The 20,547-nt window shown below is 35.3% G+C and overlaps 1 protein-coding gene across 1 annotated transcript; it reads right to left on the bottom strand.

Annotated features, from left to right (window-relative positions):
* Window positions 1-4,912: 4,912 nt before the first annotated feature.
* LOC125809888 (uncharacterized) lies at window positions 4,913-19,121 on the bottom strand. Its single transcript, XM_049489441.1, has 16 exons — window positions 19,002-19,121; window positions 18,572-18,758; window positions 18,191-18,219; window positions 17,950-18,098; window positions 17,527-17,770; window positions 17,416-17,456; window positions 17,226-17,327; window positions 6,778-6,880; window positions 6,607-6,666; window positions 6,363-6,524; window positions 5,971-6,044; window positions 5,790-5,883; window positions 5,548-5,666; window positions 5,398-5,466; window positions 5,191-5,296; window positions 4,913-4,987 (listed from the first exon to the last, which is right to left on the bottom strand). The coding sequence occupies exons 1-16, from the start codon at window positions 19,119-19,121 to the stop codon at window positions 4,913-4,915; spliced, it is 1,734 nt and encodes a 577-aa protein (XP_049345398.1).
* Window positions 19,122-20,547: the final 1,426 nt, after the last annotated feature.

The following is a 20,547-nucleotide window of genomic DNA, read 5'->3' as shown; positions in this document are numbered from 1 at the left end:
TTTATTTTCGAAGTATATCATAGTTTTATTTTTATGTAGAAGCAAATAGTAATTTGATTATATATATTTAGATTGCTTTGAATAGTGATAAAATTTCTTGACAATTCTCATATGTCTACCCTTTATAGAATATTAAATTTGATTATATGAGATTTTGTGGCATGTTATATAACAATTATTTCGCTATTGATTTGATGAATTTTTTTTTATTTTTTATGATGTTCAACATGTTTAGGCACTCATTAATGGACAACTAAATTGTAGGGGTGAACACCTTATACTTGACCTGTCATACTTCAAAAGGTATGATACTTCATAGTAATTTTTTCTATTTCTGTAAAAGCTAAATTTTTAATTAATTAAAATATTTCATTAGCCTTTCTTTCTATTACTTTTGTCAAACATTCTAAATATTGAGGATTTGCTCTAGAGTTTTATTTTTTTACCATTTTTTTTATTTCTCTATTATTATTGTAAAATAATAAATATGTCAATTAACCATTCATTAATATTCTTTAATAATTTAAAACTTGATAGTCTTTATTTACATTACTCCCATAATTTTTTATTATCATAACCTCAAAAATAATTAATAGTCATTATATTATTTCGATATTTATAGTGTAGTTTCTATAAATAAAGACATGGTAAAACATTGTAGAAATTATTACATTATAAGTCTTCAAGATATTATATTTTTGATAAGTAATTCTTATATTCATGTTTTTGTTTGACTTAAATAGTAAAATGAAAGGCTATTGAATGATGATCGACATGTGGGAATGAATGTTGACAAGAGTTAGAAAATTTTTACATTGATTTCATATTTTTTTTCTTCAATTTTTTAAATAATTAAGATCATAATAATGATGTACATTATTTATTATTTATCTTAGGTTCTATCCATAATTTTCTTTGTTTTATATTTTATACAATTTTTTTTTTTATTGTTGTAAGTTTATAAAAAAAAATTTGGTTCAAATAAACAACTTATGACATTGTTTGGAGTCATGGGAATACTAATCAAACGCTTATCTTTATGAAATCAATTATACGTCTGAATATATATATATATATATATATATATATATATATATATATATATATATATATATATATATATATATATTATAAATATTTCTTCTATTTATATTATATTTTAATAAAATTATTGACATCTTATCATCTTTTTTAATCGCGCGAAGCGCGGATAAGTTCACTAGTTAAATAATGAAATAAATAAATTCATGTTCATTGATTGAAAACTTGACTTCAAAAAATCAATAAATAATGATAGAATAGTAAACTTACTTAGTTTCTTAATGAAAGTGAAATCTAAAATAGTGACATATAAATAGGAACGGAGGGAGTATATCGTAATTCTCTATTTGTATCATACAAATACAAAATTAAGATATACTCCCTTTGTTTCCTTTTATAAGTCATCGTTACTATAATAGTTGGTCCATAATATTTGTCATTTCATAAAAATAATGCATAAATTATAATACTCTTCCTATTTTACCCTTCTGAGTTATTATCCTTGAAAATATATATTTGATCAACCTAGAAAAACCAAGTGAATAATTCATGTTCATTTGTCAAATTAATTAATCCAAAATAAATTAGTTCAAATTCATTGATTGAAAAGTTGACTTCAAAAAAAATTTAATAAGGGTAGAATAGTAAACTTACTTAATTTATTAATGCACATAAAATAAAAAATAGTGACATATAAATAAAAACAGAGGGAGTATCGTATTATATTGTATTAATGAATATAAATTTTGAATAAATTATATTATTTTTAACAGGCCGTAGGAAAAGGAGTCTTTTTCCCGATCAATGAAATGAAAAGGAGTGAGTAGAAAAGAAACTCAAAATTATGTAAAAAGTACAATGAATTATAATAATTAATAATTTAAATATTTTTAAAACATATATAAAATTTGTTGGGCTCTCAAAATTTTATGTATGCCACATAAATTGGGACAATATATTATTTAAAATAACGTAAAAATATTATAAATTACAATAATTATTATTTTTATGTATATATAGTAGATGTGAAATTCCCTTTGACTTCTTTGTATATTTATTTCTTCATATTTTGAACCCTTTGTAAGATAGAACTGCAATAATATCTTTTTTGGTCTGGTTAGGTTTGCCTCTTCTGTTCCACTCCAAAACCATATTGTTGCTTCTTTTCTTAGTATATAACTGAATAATATCAATTGTCAACCAGCCCAAATTTTTCTTTTTCATATCTCAATACAATAACATTGTAAGGATCACCAAATGCTGAAACATAAGATAAGAAGCACCACTTGATCAGTTGTTTTACTTCTTAGATTTGGTGAAACAGTTTCAACATTCTTAGTTTTAAAAAAAATGGAGAGAGAGAGATAGATAGATAAATAGATAGATATTATCACGTAATTTTACCTATTGCTTCTTAACCTTTCATATTCTTTATTCATAAAAGTTTAAATGTTTCTATATTAATACTTTTCTATTCTTTGTTAATGGTTAATACAAGAAAAAAATTGGAGAGTCCCTACTAATTTTCTTCAATACCTCTATTTAAAGTGGAGTAATTTAGTTTCAATTTCTCTTTAATTATAAGGAAATTAATGAAAAAGATGAAATTTGAGTTATCAACAAAGTTGTTACCATGAAGAGTGAAGCTAATCATAATAAGATTATACTACCTCCGTCTCATATTAGATAGACATCTTATTAGAAGTATTTATCTTATATTATTTGATCACTTATTAAATCAAAATATAACTAATTTTTTTCCTCATTTTACCACTAAAATAATATGAATTTGGAATTTAAACAAATTTTGAAGACCCAGATTTTTTCAAGAGACTAATTAATATGAACAAAAAGTAAAATAATAAAATTAATCAATCTATTAATAATTTATTAATAACCATGTAAAATAGAAAATGTCAATTTTTATTATAAAGTCAGTAACACATGCATTTTGAATAAGTCAGTTCGATTTTTTAAACCACATCTTTGCAAGGGGACTTTAAGAGAAACGTGGCATGATGGATACCTATGACTACACTTGGTAAACTAGAGTCCCAAGTGACAAATCAAGAGCAAGGAAAAGTCCAATTTAATTTGTCCTTTTAAATTTTAAATTTTATTTTTCACCCCGCATCCTTATTTATGTTGAAACCCGACTAAATTTTGAGTCGTGTAAAAAAAAAACAAAAAATAAAGGATATTTATTCATGCAAATGTGCTTTCCAGACATGATACTTAATAAGAGCCAATTTGGATTGACTTTTCAGTTTTGGCTTATTTTTATCAGTTTACCTTAAAACTATTTATAATTTTTTTTTAAAAAAATTATTCAAATACTATAAAACTGCTTAAAACTATTTTAACTTTAAAATACTTAAAATAAGTCAATGCAGAACACATGTTGATGCCATTTTTCTTATATTAAGTGTTTCATTGATGTTAATGTAAATATTTATTTTCCTAACTTTATAAGAAATTAACGAAGTTTATTATGATACACTTTCAGCTCATCTTAATAGAGGTTTTCAGACACACCGTCAAATAGTAGTTATAACTTCATGATTTATTGAGATGTTTTCCATTTGACTATTTAAGTAAAGATTTGAATTTACATGCATCTTTCAAATTCAGACATTCAGCGTATAAATCTTAGTGTCATGCTAGACCATGAATTAGTTTGGAGTCATTTCTAATTTTAAGTAGTGTATTACGACGAGGGATAGTCTCGAATTAAATGTTCCTATTTCATAGAGAATTATTATAAACTCTAATAAGCTAAAGGAACACCAAATGCTTCAACATTGCTTGACCTTGAAAATACAATCTACAATAATAAATAGATCAAATTAATTATATATTTTACATGTCAAAGTAGTACTTCCATGTCCTGATGAAAGCACGAATTTGGCTATTGACAGAGTTATATATCAATAGTCAAGTTAACAGTATTGGCATAGCCAGAAATTTCAGGAAGGATATCTAAGTTATAGTCATTTGGTTACCTTTTGTTTTTCAGGAAGTTTTTTCGCCAACATTTGAGTTGTCTGATAGTAATGAATACTTATCTCTTTCAGATTCTTGTTAGAGTTTTGCCCTGATTTTCTTATCATATTTGAGTTTTACTTTTTCCGAAAGAAAAAATATAATTCACTTTCATATTTGATTTATTCTTTCCTTAGAGGAAAAAATTGGAGATCTATAAATTGAAGATTTCTATTCTCATAACATCCACAATGTAGTCATTTAAGAGTATTGTTTATGGAGAGATTTTCTCCTAAACATATTTATAATTTTTTTTAATATTAGTTTTCAATACGTAGATCGCTTGACAAACCATATTAATAATATTTCTTTAGTATGTTTTTATTTGTCGTCTAATTTATAATCAACCATTTGATTTGCAATTGTAATTTTCCTTTGGATTTGATGTAGCTCACGTGAAGCTTTTGATGCAGCAAATGAGGGGACCGGGTGGCCTGTTGTCCATTATTGTATGATTGGTAATTTCTATTGGAATTTAATGGCAAAACTTCAGCACACTGTGCTGAAGTTTCATAGGTAAAAGATTTGAATTTTAGCAAAACTCACCAGTAGAGTTTTCAAACTCATCTGTGAAAAGCTTGGAACTCCCAACATATTATACACATGTACATTTTCACCATACATAACATCCCAAAATAAGATCAAGATCACGAAAAATAGCCTCATTCTTTTTTAATAAGTTTTATTAGGCATACAGTACAAGAAAATCACATAATTCAGCATGAACTAATGACACATGGTATGTCTTCATTAGGACTTTAATGCTGTTTTGAGGAACTTATTTATTTGCAAAGACAAATTTACAATATATAATCGAAATAACGAAACTCTAATACACTGTAGACACAGTAACATTGTAAGGATCACCAAATGTTGCAACATTGCCTGGCCTTGAAAATACAATCTACAGAGGTAAGAAAGCACCACTTGATCAGTTGTTTTCCTTACAAATTTGGTGAAATAAATAAAAATTTGTTCTGTCTAATGGCTTAAGTTTTTTTAATAAAGTCATTCAAAACAAGATACTCAAAATTTATATCATCTCTAATTACTTAATTTTTAGATGATCTAGTTAACATAATTTAAAAGATTTATCACCATATATACCTGATAATCTCCAAATGTGCGTGTTTTGAATCCAGCAGCACAATAGTCAAAGTAGTACTCCCATGCCCTAATGAACTTGTCATCGAATCCCAAAGCGTGAATTTGTCTAGTGACACAGTTATACATCAATAGTCTAGTTAACAGTGACGTAGCCAAAAATTTCATGAAGGGTGTCCAAGTTATAAGCATTTATTTTAGTTTTGTTACCTTTTGTTTTTCAGGAAGTTATTTCGCCAACATCTCAGTGTCTGATAGTAATGAATTCCTATCACTACACTGCATTTGTTTATATCATTTATCAAATTCTTTCAGGGAAACTCTTTTGAAAGATTGGCAAGCACTCTAGTGCAAAATCACTAAAATGAACTCTTTGTTACCATAGTCTGGATGCAGCATCCACCTGGGAATATATACTCTCTCATGAAGTCTGTGCTCTGCCTGTGACTGTCATACCTCTCATCTGGTATTGAAAAGAACTAAGTAGATCCAAAGCTTATGAGAAACAACATAAAGATACAAAGGCGGCAGAACAGTGAAGGAAATTGAAGGGTAAAACTGAACAAAGTGGACTATATTGAGGGTTCACTTTTATTCATTACCAGTAGAACTAGAAGCCCATCTTCTCCCAATGCAGACTCACAGCTAGTAAAGAATTCCTCTATGTAATCATGACCGACATGTTCTATCATCCCGCTGAAAATGAACTAGTACAATTGTAACACTGACTCGACATGTAGTGAGTAATACAATATGTCAAGATGTAGATGGAGTAAAGCTCACATTGATATAATCCTGTCATATTTGTCCTTATTTGGCATTAGACGATAGTCACATAGGAGTAAGGTGATTCGATCCTGTGAAAATATATCATGGAACTGAATTTTAATAGATCGATAACCCTGGCCTTAGAATTGGCTTGCAAGTGCTAAACAGATCATGTGGAATGCAGCATATAGTGAAGCATTTTAGTTAATTTTGCATCATAACTTCTCTAACCTGGCTTTTTAAGGAGCTATCACAGTTCAGAAAGCAAGAATATGGACATGAAGTGGAATTTCCTCATAGCTTTATAACTTGCCTCATCTTATAGCAATTCTATTCATACAATCAGAAATTCTGTAAGGCTAATATATTGGCCAAGCTCCATATAGACATTATAATTAGTACTATACCTGAAGGCCTGCTTGCTCAACTTTCAACTGTGCATACTCCAGTTGCTGCTCCGAAAGAGTTATACCAGTATATTTACATCCTGTTTGCTTGACAACTTCCACCGCGAAACTTCCCCAACCAAATCCAATCTCTAAAATGTGATGTTTCTTGCTAATTTTTGCCTAAATAAAACAGAAACAGAATCCAATTATGCCTGAAAGTTAGGTATAAACAGGAGAGTTTTTTACTTGGTTGATGAAATACCTTTTTAATTAGAACAGAAATCTTTCTCAGTTGTGCATCTTTCAGGTCTTCGTCCTCACTCTATAAAAATTCGGAAAGAATAATAGATTATTAGATTACCTTGGAAGAAGAAATGTAGCTTAACATGCGAAGAAAAAAGTGGCAAGCATTTAAAAAGTTTGGAGAGTTAACCTTGAAAATTGCGCATGAGTATGTCATTGTCTCATCCAGAAAGAGTGAAAAGAGTTCATTACTCTGGAAAAGAAAAAAATACAAGAAGGAAGTGATAAATCTACTGCAATTGGCAAAAGTATGTGCAGGATTAACTACTTTAATTTCACTAGCAATCTTTGAAATTCCCTACATTGGGTGATATAATATGCAAGTTGATTAATTACCAGGTCATAATGACGAGAGTGTCACGCCCCGAGCCTACACCCTGGGCGGGACCGGCACCCGGAGACCATTTCTAGCCCCAAGCGAACCCTTGGCCTGGCTTTCTTAACTCAGCGGAAACCTCAACAGAATAACTCAATGCAATGCAATATTACAAAACAACTTAACTTATAAAATATGGCCATAAAGGCAACTCGAATCTCAAAATAGAATATTTACATATATATATAGATGAGAGACTCAAAACTAACTGACTGACTGTCTGTCTATGAAGCCTCTAAAATACTGAGATGGATGTTGGGACAGACCCCGCAACATCCTAATAAAACAAAAACTAAGAACACAAAATAATTGAGTCCTCCGGAATGCAAGGAGGCTCACCACTGACTCTGGAGTGCTCAGCTGGATCAACGACGTGCAGGATGCTGATCCGGGGTACCTGAATCTGCATCATCAAACGATGCAGGCCAACTGGCATCAGTACATGGAATGTACGAGTATGCAAGCTGGAAAACTAAGCAACAAAGGCTAGAAGGAAAACTGGAAGAAACTGAATAGCTTACCTGGCTCAACTTAACTCAACCTGACTGACTTCTTTCAATATAAGGCAATTTAAAACAAGTGCGATATAAAGAAAGATTGCTTAAAACATGCTATGAACTCTGTGTGTATACAAGGATACAATAAGCCTGAAATGTGTATAAAAATACAATGAACTGATGTATATAAAAAATACAATAATCTCTGTGTATGAAAAATACAATAACTGCTGTGGGAGTTTCTCTAACCGACAACCATCACATAAGAGCTATAGTGATGATACAGCGATCGACCTCACGCTGCCAGAGCATCTTATACCCGGCCAAAGGTATAAGACCTGAACTGCCTAATGGATCCACTAGTCTAATCTGAAAAGGATTCATCTAAAAAGTATGATCCTTTTCTACCCATGGTGGCTAACATGGTTCTATGGGGGCTGTGGGTTCTTTGAACGCTCCCCCAATTCGGTGCTCGATACTACTCCCAAAAATGTACTGGCTCTTATGTTTTTAAAACATATTTCTTCCTGCTGATATGAGATAATTACTCAAAAACTAGCCCGAAGGCTTTTTGGAAATCTCAGTTTCCAACCTTGTTTAAATGTAAAAACATTTCTTTAAAACTTCTTTGGGAATACATAGTTCCCTAATAACTTTGAGAAAAGAACTCAACTTTAAACTCTTTACTTTACTTGAACTCTTGGCTTGATGTGAAACTCTTAACTTAACATGAAACTCTTAACTTTTGACTTGACTTGAAACTCAATACTTAACTTGGAACTTGAGCCTTAGAATGAAGTTAAAACGCTCAATGAAGACTCTTGGAAAACCTTAAAGACTTGCTTTGACTTACTTACTTCTAAGCTTGACTTCACTTGACTTGGAAACTAACTTCACTTGAATTGGAAACTAACTTCACTTGACTTGGAAACTAACTTCACTTGACTTGTAGTTTTACTTGACTTTTGGAAGTACCTTGGAGTGTTGGAAACAAATAGGAAACATAGGTATAATACCTAGGAACATGTATAAAAAAAGAAATGGTGAATGAAAGGGAAGGATTGGTGTCCTTGGCACTAGGAGAGGTGCAACAGCCCAACCCCTTTTTCCCCAAAAATCCGACTTTTTCCCCTTGTTTCTTTCCAATTCTAAACCCTCTCAACCTCAAGGTTTCAGCAGCAACACTTAGAATCATAAAGACCCTTATTATACAATAGATTCAACTCAAAAATCACAGCCAGAAATCTGTACTAAATCAGCAAGAACTTCAACACAACACCACTACAACTTCAACAACCAATAAATCTTCTCTTGGAATTAAAAACGAGTTTGTGTGTGGGGGTATGAACCAACCAACACTAAGGATCATAAAATCCCTCAATATACAATAGGTCACAACTCAAATACACAGCCCAATCCTGTCCCACAACCAACAATAACTTCAACAACACAACTAACAACATCAACAACAACTAACAACTTCAACAACTTCAACAACAAATCCAATCTCTTCTCAAATCATAAAAACGAGCTTGGTATGTGGGGGGAAAGGATAAACCCACACTAAAGACTCACATACCTTGATAGGGATCACCCCCGACGAAAATCCACAATGATCTTGACAAATCTTGTTGATCTCCTCTTTCTTCTCTTCTTCTTCTCCTTCTTCTCTTCTTCTTCTCTTGAACCCTAACTCTTTCTCTTTCAAAATGGGACAAAATGATCCAAATATCAGCCTAATACAACAATATAAGCTCAAAAGAAATTATTTGTGAAAAGACCAAAATGCCCTTAAATTTCCGGAACGGAATCCCTGCCAACTGCCCAACTTTCAAAGATCATAACTCGCTCATACGAACTCGGAATCGAGAAAACTCAGTGGCGTTGGAAAGATCGTTCCACAAGCTTCGAAACCATAACTGGAAATACTCCTAAATAATCCTGATCTAGGAGTTATGACTGCTCAAAGTTGGCCAAAAACTCACTGATTTCCACACTTAGCCAAATTTTCCAGATTTTAAATTTTTCCAAAAATGACTATTTCCAAATTTCAAGCTTCTTCATATTCATTTTTAAATTGTCGGATGTTACAATATCTCCCCCTTGGGAACATTCGTCCTCGAATGAGGTAACTCTTACAAAGCTAAGGGTGTAACATCAACTCAACACCCAACAAACAACCATGCAAACACAACAACAATAACGACATGCTCATTATAATTTATAGAGCACTAAGAAGGAAATTAATACCTTAATCTGCGGATTCAAAGAGATATGAATATCTCTTCTTCATGTCTTCTTCGGCTTCCCAAGTTGCTTCCTCAACAAATTGGTTCCTCCATAGGACCTTAACTGAGGCTACATCTTTCGTTCTCAACCTACGAACTTGACGATCCAAAATTTGAACAGGAATCTCCTCATAAGATAAGTTATCCTTGATCTTGATACTTTCAGTCGGTAGGATCAATGAAGGATCGCCTATGCACTTCTTCAACATGGAGATGTGAAATACCGGATGAACCGCTGCTAGTTCTTGTGGTAACTCCAACTCATAAGCAACATTGCCAATCCTCTTGGCTATGCGGTAAGGTCCAATATACCGGGGACTAAGTTTCCCCTTCTTACCAAACCTCATAACGCCTTTCATGGGTGAAACCTTCAAATATACCCAATCGTCTATTTCAAATTCTAACGCCCTTCTCCTAACATCGGTGTAGGATTTCTGACGACTCTGTGCCGTTTTCAACCTCTCTTGAATCACTTTCACCTTCTCCATAGCTTGGTGAACTAAATCTGGTCCTATCAACTGTGCTTCACCAACTTCAAACCATCCAATAGGAGATCTACATCTTCTCCCATAAAGAGCTTCATATGGAGCCATCTGGATGCTAGAGTGATAACTGTTGTTGTAGGCAAACTCAATGAGAGGTAGGTGATCATCCCAACTCCCTTTGAAATCGATCACACAAGCCCTCAACATATCCTCTAAGGTCTGAATAGTGCGCTCTGCTTGCCCATCCGTCTGAGGGTGAAAGGCAGTACTTAAGTTCACCTTTAAACCCAAGCCCTTCTGAAAAGATTTCCAGAACTGTGCAGTAAACTGTGCACCTCTATCTGAAATAATGGAGATTGGGACTCCATGAAGTCTCACTATCTCTTGAACATACAACTTGGCATAATCTTCTGCTGTATTGGTAGTCTTTACCGGTAGAAAATGAGCTGACTTTGTCATTCTGTCGACAATCACCCAAATAGAATCATGTTGTCTGCGAGACCTTGGCAACCCTGTGATGAAATCCATATTGATCATCTCCCACTTCCACTCTGGAAGTTCTATCCTCTGAGCCAAACCACCGGGCCTTTGGTGTTCAACTTTCACTTGTTGGCAATTTGGACACTTAGCAACAAACTCAGCAATGCCCTTCTTCATGCCATTCCACCAATAAACTTCACGCAAATCACGATACATCTTGGTGGAACCCGGATGAATAGAATATCTGGAGCTGTGAGCTTCATCCATAATCTTCTCTTGGAGTCCATCTACCATAGGTACGCACAATCTACCTTGAAATCTCAAAACACCATCTCCCCCTTGTTCAAAAGCTAATACTCTTTGCTTTTGAACATTTTCCTTCAACTCGAGCAAAATGGGATCTTGATCTTGCTTCTCTTTCACTTCTGACATTAATGATGACTCGGCCCTGCTCGTCACCGCTATTCCTCCTTCTATGGAATTTGTAAATCTGACTCCCAGGCATGCCAGTCTGTGCACATCTTTTGCTAACTCTTTCCTTCCTTCTTCAATATGGGCGGTGCTACCCATAGACAACCTGCTCAAAGAATCAGCAACAACATTAGCCTTACCTGGGTGGTAAAGAATACTCAGGTCATAATCCTTGAGTAACTCTAACCACCTCCTCTGTCTGAGATTAAGCTCTTTCTGAGTAAGCACATATTGAAGGCTCTTGTGATCAGTGAATATGTCGACATGCACACCATACAAGTAATGGACGCCATATCTTCAAAGCAAATACTACAGCAGCTAGCTCTAAGTCATGGGTTGGGTAGTTCTTCTCATGAACCTTTAACTGTCTGGAGGCATAAGCTATAACCTTGCCATTCTGCATTAAGACACAACCCAAACCAACTCTAGATGCATCACAATACACCACAAAACCTTGAGTACCTTCTGGTAGCGTCAAAACTGGAGCTGTAGTCAATCTCTTTTTCAATTCTTGAAAGCTTTTCTCACAAGCTTCAGACCATTGAAATTTCACTGTCTTCTGAGTCAACTTTGTCAAAGGAGATGCAATAGTCGAGAACCCTTCAACAAACCTTCTATAATAGCCAGCTAATCCCAAGAAACTCCTAATTTCAGTTGGAGATGTGGGTCTAGGCCAATTCTGCACTGCCTCAATTTTCCGAGTATCAACTTTAATTCCATCACCGGACACAATGTGGCCTAGGAATGCCACAGACTTAAGCCAAAACTCACACTTAGAGAACTTAGCATACAACTCCTTGTCTTTCAAAGTCTGAAGAACTGTTCTGAGATGACTAGCATGATCTTCTTCATTCCTTGAATAGACTAGTATATCATCAATAAAGACAATAACAAACATATCTAAATAAGGTTTGAAGACTCTATTCATCAAATCCATGAAAGCTGCAGGCGCATTAGTCAAACCAAAGGACATGACCAAAAACTCATAATGACCATACCTGGTTCTGAAAGCTGTCTTTGGGATATCACTTTCCTTTACCCTTAACTGATGATAGCCGGATCGGAGGTCAATCTTTGAAAAACAAGTGGCACCCTGAAGCTGATCGAAAAGATCATCAATCCTCGGAAGAGGGTACTTGTTCTTGATGGTAACCTTGTTCAACTGGCGGTAATCTATACACATTCTAAGGGAACCATCTTTCTTCTTCACAAACAAAACCGGAGCACCCCAAGGTGAGACACTCGGTCGAATGAAACCCTTTTCTAGGAGATCTTTCAACTGCTCTTTCAACTCTTTCAACTCTGCTGGTGCCATTCTATATGGCGGAATAGAGATAGGACGAGTATCTGGAATGAGATCTATGCCGAAATCTATCTCTCTCTCAGGAGGAATTCCGGGTAGATCATCAGGAAACACTTCTGGAAACTCTCTTACTATAGGAACTGACTGGAAATGAGGTATCTCAACACTAGAATCATGAACTCGGACTAAGTGATAGATACAACCCTTCGAAACTAACTTTCTTGCCTTAAGGTACGAAATAAAACGACCCTTAGGCACTGCTGAACTGCTACTCCACTCTATGACTGGCTCATTCGGAAACTGAAACTTGACTGCTCGAGTTCTACAATCTATCGATGCATAACAAGCATGAAGCCAATCCATACCTAGAATGACATCAAAATCTACCATGTCTAACTCAACCAAATCAACCATGGTGCTCTTGTGATTGATAGAAACAGGACAATCACGATAAACTCTTTCCGCTAGAATAGACTCCCCAATAGGTGTAGAAACACAAAAGGGTTCACAAAGTCTTTCAGGAAGAACCTCAAACTGATTTGCAACATAAGGAGTTACAAAAGATAAACTCGCTCCTGGGTCTAGCAAAGCATACACATCAAAAGCAAAGACTTTGATCATACCAGTGACAACATTCGGAGAATTCTCTTGCTCATGGCGACTGGTGATAGCATAAAGGCGGTTTGCTCCTCCACCTACACTAGAAGTAGCTCCTCTAGGTGCCGTCCTGTCTGGTGGAACAACTGAAGAAGACTGTGCTTTATTGCTTCCATTACCCTGCCTATTCTTTGGACACTCTCGCATGAAATGTCCATTCTGACCACACCTGAAACAACCAATGGAGCCATCTCGACAAATACCTGAGTGGTTCCTACCACATTTGGCGCAAACAGGAGGCTTACTACTCCCTTGCGCCACACTACCCGAAGATTGTGCTGGTCTAGCCCTGAAGTCCTTCGAATTCTGAACATTAAATTCACCTCTGTATCTGGGTGCAGGTGCTCTAGCAAATGATGGAGCAGGTCCCTTTTGCCTTTGCTGAAAGGAGGAACGGTTTGAATTACCTCTCTGCTGCCCGGACTCGTTCCCGATCTTAGCTCTCTTATTTCTGAACTCTTCTCTGTCCCTCAGCTTCTCTTCCTCAACCTGCTGCACATAAACCATCAACCTTGATATGTCCATGTCCCCGATAAGCATTGCAGCCCTACCTTCCTTGCTCGACAACCGAGACAACCCAGCAACAAACAAGCTCATTCTATTCCTCATGTCCGCAACCATCTCCGGAGCATAGCGGGATAATTGTGTGAACTTCAAAATGTACTCATGAACACTCAAGGACTCCTGCTTAAGTGTGAGGAACTCACGTACCTTGGCCTCTCTCAATTCTCGAGGAAAGAAATGCCCCAAGAAAGCTTCCTCAAAATCGGCCCAACTTGTAGGTGGTGCATTCTCAGCTCTGCCCCCTTTCCACTGGTCGAACCAAGTTCTAGCAACATCCTTCAATTGATAAGCAGCTAGTTCAACCCGCTCAATATCTGCCACATGCATCACATCAAAAATCTTCTTCAACTCCTCAATGAAATCCTCTGGATCCTCAGTAGTGCTCAAACCCATGAAACTCGGAGGATTCATCCCCAAGAACTCACGAATCCTTGAAGTGTCAGCTCCTTCATGTCGAGCTCCTCTTTGCTGACCAATCTGATTTGCTACAGCTTGACTCAACATTCTAATTGCCTCTCTGAACTCGCATTAGAAACTTCCCCTTGATCTTGCACTCCCGGTGCATAGGGTAACTCTTGCTCATCAACATAACGTCTAGGAAGACGCCCTCTACCAACTCTTCGTGGAGGCATGACTATCTGAAACACGCGCAAGCATGGATTAGAAAGAAACTTTTTAGAGATCAACTCTAACGCATTAAATGAGTGTGAAAGAAATGAGAAATCTTCCTAAATGTTGCAGCCTCCCAATTATAGATGTGGCGCGCTTCACACCGATAACTAGGACTCTACAGACACGGCTTCATAGACTCCCTAGGACTCCTGAACTCTGTGCTCTGATACCAAGTTTGTCACGCCCCGAGCCTACACCCTGGGCGGGACCGGCACCCGGAGACCATTTCTAGCCCCAAGCGAACCCTTGGCCTGGCTTTCTTAACTCAGCGGAAACCTCAACAGAATAACTCAATGCAATGCAATATTACAAAACAACTTAACTTATAAAATATGGCCATAAAGGCAACTCGAATCTCAAAATAGAATATTTACATATATATATAGATGAGAGACTCAAAACTAACTGACTGACTGTCTGTCTATGAAGCCTCTAAAATACTGAGATGGATGTTGGGACAGACCCCGCAACATCCTAATAAAACAAAAACTAAGAACACAAAATAATTGAGTCCTCCGGAATGCAAGGAGGCTCACCACTGACTCTGGAGTGCTCAGCTGGATCAACGACGTGCAGGATGCTGATCCGGGGTACCTGAATCTGCATCATCAAACGATGCAGGCCAACTGGCATCAGTACATGGAATGTACGAGTATGCAAGCTGGAAAACTAAGCAACAAAGGCTAGAAGGAAAACTGGAAGAAACTGAATAGCTTACCTGGCTCAACTTAACTCAACCTGACTGACTTCTTTCAATATAAGGCAATTTAAAACAAGTGCGATATAAAGAAAGATTGCTTAAAACATGCTATGAACTCTGTGTGTATACAAGGATACAATAAGCCTGAAATGTGTATAAAAATACAATGAACTGATGTATATAAAAAATACAATAATCTCTGTGTATGAAAAATACAATAACTGCTGTGGGAGTTTCTCTAACCGACAACCATCACATAAGAGCTATAGTGATGATACAGCGATCGACCTCACGCTGCCAGAGCATCTTATACCCGGCCAAAGGTATAAGACCTGAACTGCCTAATGGATCCACTAGTCTAATCTGAAAAGGATTCATCTAAAAAGTATGATCCTTTTCTACCCATGGTGGCTAACATGGTTCTATGGGGGCTGTGGGTTCTTTGAACGCTCCCCCAATTCGGTGCTCGATACTACTCCCAAAAATGTACTGGCTCTTATGTTTTTAAAACATATTTCTTCCTGCTGATATGAGATAATTACTCAAAAACTAGCCCGAAGGCTTTTTGGAAATCTCAGTTTCCAACCTTGTTTAAATGTAAAAACATTTCTTTAAAACTTCTTTGGGAATACATAGTTCCCTAATAACTTTGAGAAAAGAACTCAACTTTAAACTCTTTACTTTACTTGAACTCTTGGCTTGATGTGAAACTCTTAACTTAACATGAAACTCTTAACTTTTGACTTGACTTGAAACTCAATACTTAACTTGGAACTTGAGCCTTAGAATGAAGTTAAAACGCTCAATGAAGACTCTTGGAAAACCTTAAAGACTTGCTTTGACTTACTTACTTCTAAGCTTGACTTCACTTGACTTGGAAACTAACTTCACTTGAATTGGAAACTAACTTCACTTGACTTGGAAACTAACTTCACTTGACTTGTAGTTTTACTTGACTTTTGGAAGTACCTTGGAGTGTTGGAAACAAATAGGAAACATAGGTATAATACCTAGGAACATGTATAAAAAAAGAAATGGTGAATGAAAGGGAAGGATTGGTGTCCTTGGCACTAGGAGAGGTGCAACAGCCCAGCCCCTTTTTCCCCAAAAATCCGACTTTTTCCCCTTGTTTCTTTCCAATTCTAAACCCTCTCAACCTCAAGGTTTCAGCAGCAACACTTAGAATCATAAAGACCCTTATTATACAATAGATTCAACTCAAAAATCACAGCCAGAAATCTGTACTAAATCAGCAAGAACTTCAACACAACACCACTACAACTTCAACAACCAATAAATCTTCTCTTGGAATTAAAAACGAGTTGGTGTGTGGGGGTATGAACCAACCAACACTAAGGATCATAAAATCCCTCAATATACAATAGGTCACAACTCAAATACACAGCCCAATCCTGTCCCACAACCAACAATAACTTCAACAACACAACTAACAACATCAACAACAACTAACAACTTCAACAACTTCAACAACAAATCCAATCTCTTCTCAAATCATAAAAACGAGCTTGGTATGTGGGGGGAAAGGATAAACCCACACTAAAGACTCACATACCTTGATAGGGATCACCCCCGACGAAAATCCACAATGATCTTGACAAATCTTGTTGATCTCCTCTTTCTTCTCTTCTTCTTCTCCTTCTTCTCTTCTTCTTCTCTTGAACCCTAACTCTTTCTCTTTCAAAATGGGACAAAATGATCCAAATATCAGCCTAATACAACAATATAAGCTCAAAAGAAATTATTTGTGAAAAGACCAAAATGCCCTTAAATTTCCGGAACGGAATCCCTGCCAACTGCCCAACTTTCAAAGATCATAACTCGCTCATACGAACTCGGAATCGAGAAAACTCAGTGGCGTTGGAAAGATCGTTCCACAAGCTTCGAAACCATAACTGGAAATACTCCTAAATAATCCTGATCTAGGAGTTATGACTGCTCAAAGTTGGCCAAAAACTCACTGATTTCCACACTTAGCCAAATTTTCCAGATTTTAAATTTTTCCAAAAATGACTATTTCCAAATTTCAAGCTTCTTCATATTCATTTTTAAATTGTCGGATGTTACAGAGAGATATTCCGACGAGCCTGAGTCAGGGTGTTTCGATTTGAAACATGTCCAATGAAATATTTTGCAGATGACAGATCTAGTAGTGGTGTCCACCAGCCTCTCGAGCCACACAAAATGATGACAAACTTTAACATATGAACACAAGTATGTGTTTCTTGATTTCAGGTCAGTAAGTAAACTATTTTACCTTTTAACAGATGCTTTCAAATCTCTGTTGGCAACATATATCTGCAAAAGATATTAGTAAGCTAAGTACCGATAAATATCTATTTACAAAGATATCGAGCCATTCCCCCACCATGAAAAGATTAAGAAGACCTTCATTCTTATTAACAAAGGAGATATCCCCATGAATAAAAGCATCAGCAATCCCTAAGTTAGCTCGAGTTGCAACCTGTAAGAGATTGGTTAAGCTTAGAAGGAATTGTTGTATTCTGGATAACCCTAAGCATATGGTATTATGAACTCTAAGAGAAACTTTGAGAGAGCATTTCTTCTCTGTTCCTTGGAAGGTGAAAATTTTGCCTCCTTCTTCCAACAAGCTGTATATTATAACATATAAATAAAGTTATTAAAAGCTCAAAAATCTTCCTAGTAATATTCTGGCATTAGCATGAATGGTAAAGCCAATTTTGAAGCTATGAATAATATAATAACAAAAGTACATATGTATATCCTGTTTGGGATTAAAGTAATACAAGGTGAAACTATCATCACTCACATTATGCATCCTGTTTGAATGAAACTTTTGAGAAATCTAGTAACGAGGAGGCGTGCTCCAGTTTCAGGCCAGGTTGGTACCATATGCTTGGGGTTATCCAGAATACAACAAGTCCTTCTAAGCATGCCATCTGCAGCAGCCACACCAGCCTGAGGAGGACAATCATCTATATAAGAACAAAAACTGCAAAAGACTCCAAATTTGTTTTTAGCTTGTTATTAACAGAAGTAGTATATACTACCTTAAGTCCATCCTCATGGAAGCCATAGCCTGAAATATTGCAGCAAATATACATCAATAAGCAGTGAAGCACAAAGCGGAAAATAAAGTTTGTGCACTAAAGGGAAGTGGAAAGAAAACTAAAATTCTCTCTGCGAAAATAGCTTGGCAGCTAGTTTAGTCCCCTAAATATCGATTTCATCAAAATAGAACGTAATTGGGATAAACAGATTCAAATTAAACTTATAAGCTGAAATATTACAGGACTAACAGTTAGAGAAACTGGTTCACTAAATTGAACAAAGTTGAAGAGTCCAACTGTAGACTAGGCACAAAAGCAGGTTACAAGGGAACAGATATCTTGAAGCAACTCTCAACACTCTTATTAAAAAGAGATTCATACCTTGATATGCTCCACAAAAATATGGATTCAGTACATTCTTCTTCTGTGCAAACAAACTAGAGAATCCATTTCGAGTACCCCATTCACAACCACGGCCTTGGTCTAAGCTCACTGAGAATGACATATCAGAGATGTTCATATTAACTCCAAGCAACTCAAAATATTCTATCAGGTTCGAATAAGTTTCCTGTAAAATCATATGAGAGTAACAATGTTACTTATTAAATATTTATCGGAGAGTAAAAATGTTAACTTTTAGTAACATATTTAAAGTTATTTCGAGTTGGCTAAATATACATATACTCACTTAATTAGTTTGATATGATTTAATAATTTAGTCGCTCAAACTTCATTAGTGACTACATGAATTTGCAAATCTTATCTAACATGATGATATGCATAGACATTTAAATTATAATTCAATACACACCTTAGCATGGCCACCTAGATAATGTTCCTTCTCATAAACCACAACTTTGACATCAGATTTTGCCAATTCATATGCAGCAACTTGTCCACTTATCCCTGCTCCAACCACTGCTACTTTCATGTTATTAAAATATAAGCTTCAAAGTTACAAACAATTAATAGTATGATGAAACATTGGTGTATTGAGTCACAAATTTATAATGGATAAGAAATGATGTGATAGAGTACTAGCACTAGCTATAATGTCACCTATCAATATCAACTTGTCCAAGTTCATAATTAAAACATTTTTTTTAAAACCCCAGGATAACCCCCAGCCGGTACAACCTCTGCCTTTCGGGTGAGCACTTTGTGTGCATTGGATAATCCCCTCACTGTGTAATATCTTGCAAACCACACAGGTAATGTAAACCGCACTAGGCAAGCCCTATGCGACAATCAGAAGACATTGAGGGGGAATCGATCCCGGATCGGATAACCACCCTCCAAACCAACAGAGTCGTCCCGAAGGACTCATAATTAAAACTTGTGCGCGCTTCGCGTGACTACAATTTTTTTTTTAAGAAATTACAAAATAAGAATTCTTTCTATCTTTTGAAGAACAAACTATTCATATGTACAATACAACAAAATATATACGGTGGTAAAGTAAATGAAATAAAACATCATATTTTGAAATGACAATATACTGTATTACGTTGAATATATTATTTTTATATTATGATTTCTTTTCTTGATTCTTTGTACAAATTCTTATTTGGTTACCGAAAATATGAAGAGTTCTTTCCCCTCTTTCTTCATTCTCATAATTTTCAGCCTTTCTCCATCAACACTATTAAAGCAAATTAAGACAATCATTAATGGTAACTTTTTTTTTCTTTTTAGAATATTCTAGACTAATCAATCTCATAAAAACATTATTCATAACTTATTAAGTCTTCTTCGTAACATGATTTTTTTTTTCTGAAAAGGTGTTTCCATGGCTTCAGATTGTGTTTTCTCTTCTTAGTTCTTTCATCAACAACATAAATTATTGAAAACAAACTTTGATCCATACACTACACCATACACTACCTTAATCAATTACAGGAATTTTTGTTCAAAGAGCACCATCAAAAGCAGTAGATACAAGGCATACAACCTCACCCACTATCATACACACTCGGATACAACAATTTGTGATGCTGTAATTAACACATTATAAGAAAATATTAAGATGGAGCTCAGAATTGACAACGTTTGGATAATCACTAAGTAGCTACAAATGAACCTGAAGGAAGTTCTTCATCACGGTGATGCAGGGCCGTCTTAACCACTAGGCCACTAAAGCCATCGCTTGGGGCCCCATAATTTTTGAGGCCCCCAAAAAATATTTTCAAGACTATTGATGAAAAGGGCTATGTCCCTAAGATTGTACTCTATTGTTTTAGATGGTGTATGAGACAAGGTCTAGACTCGTATGATTTTCTTTTATGGAAAGACTTCTATTGTAAAAGTTTTAAATATTTCCGCATCATTACCATGTCTTATGTTATGAATATGCTAAG

Source organism: Solanum verrucosum, unplaced genomic scaffold (assembly GCF_900185275.1).
Source record: "Solanum verrucosum unplaced genomic scaffold, falcon-dt-bn FXZP01000485.1, whole genome shotgun sequence".
NCBI lineage: Eukaryota > Viridiplantae > Streptophyta > Magnoliopsida > Solanales > Solanaceae > Solanum > Solanum verrucosum.
The sequence above is the reverse complement of the archived record's forward strand: the minus strand, read 5'-3'. Positions and strand labels throughout refer to the sequence as shown.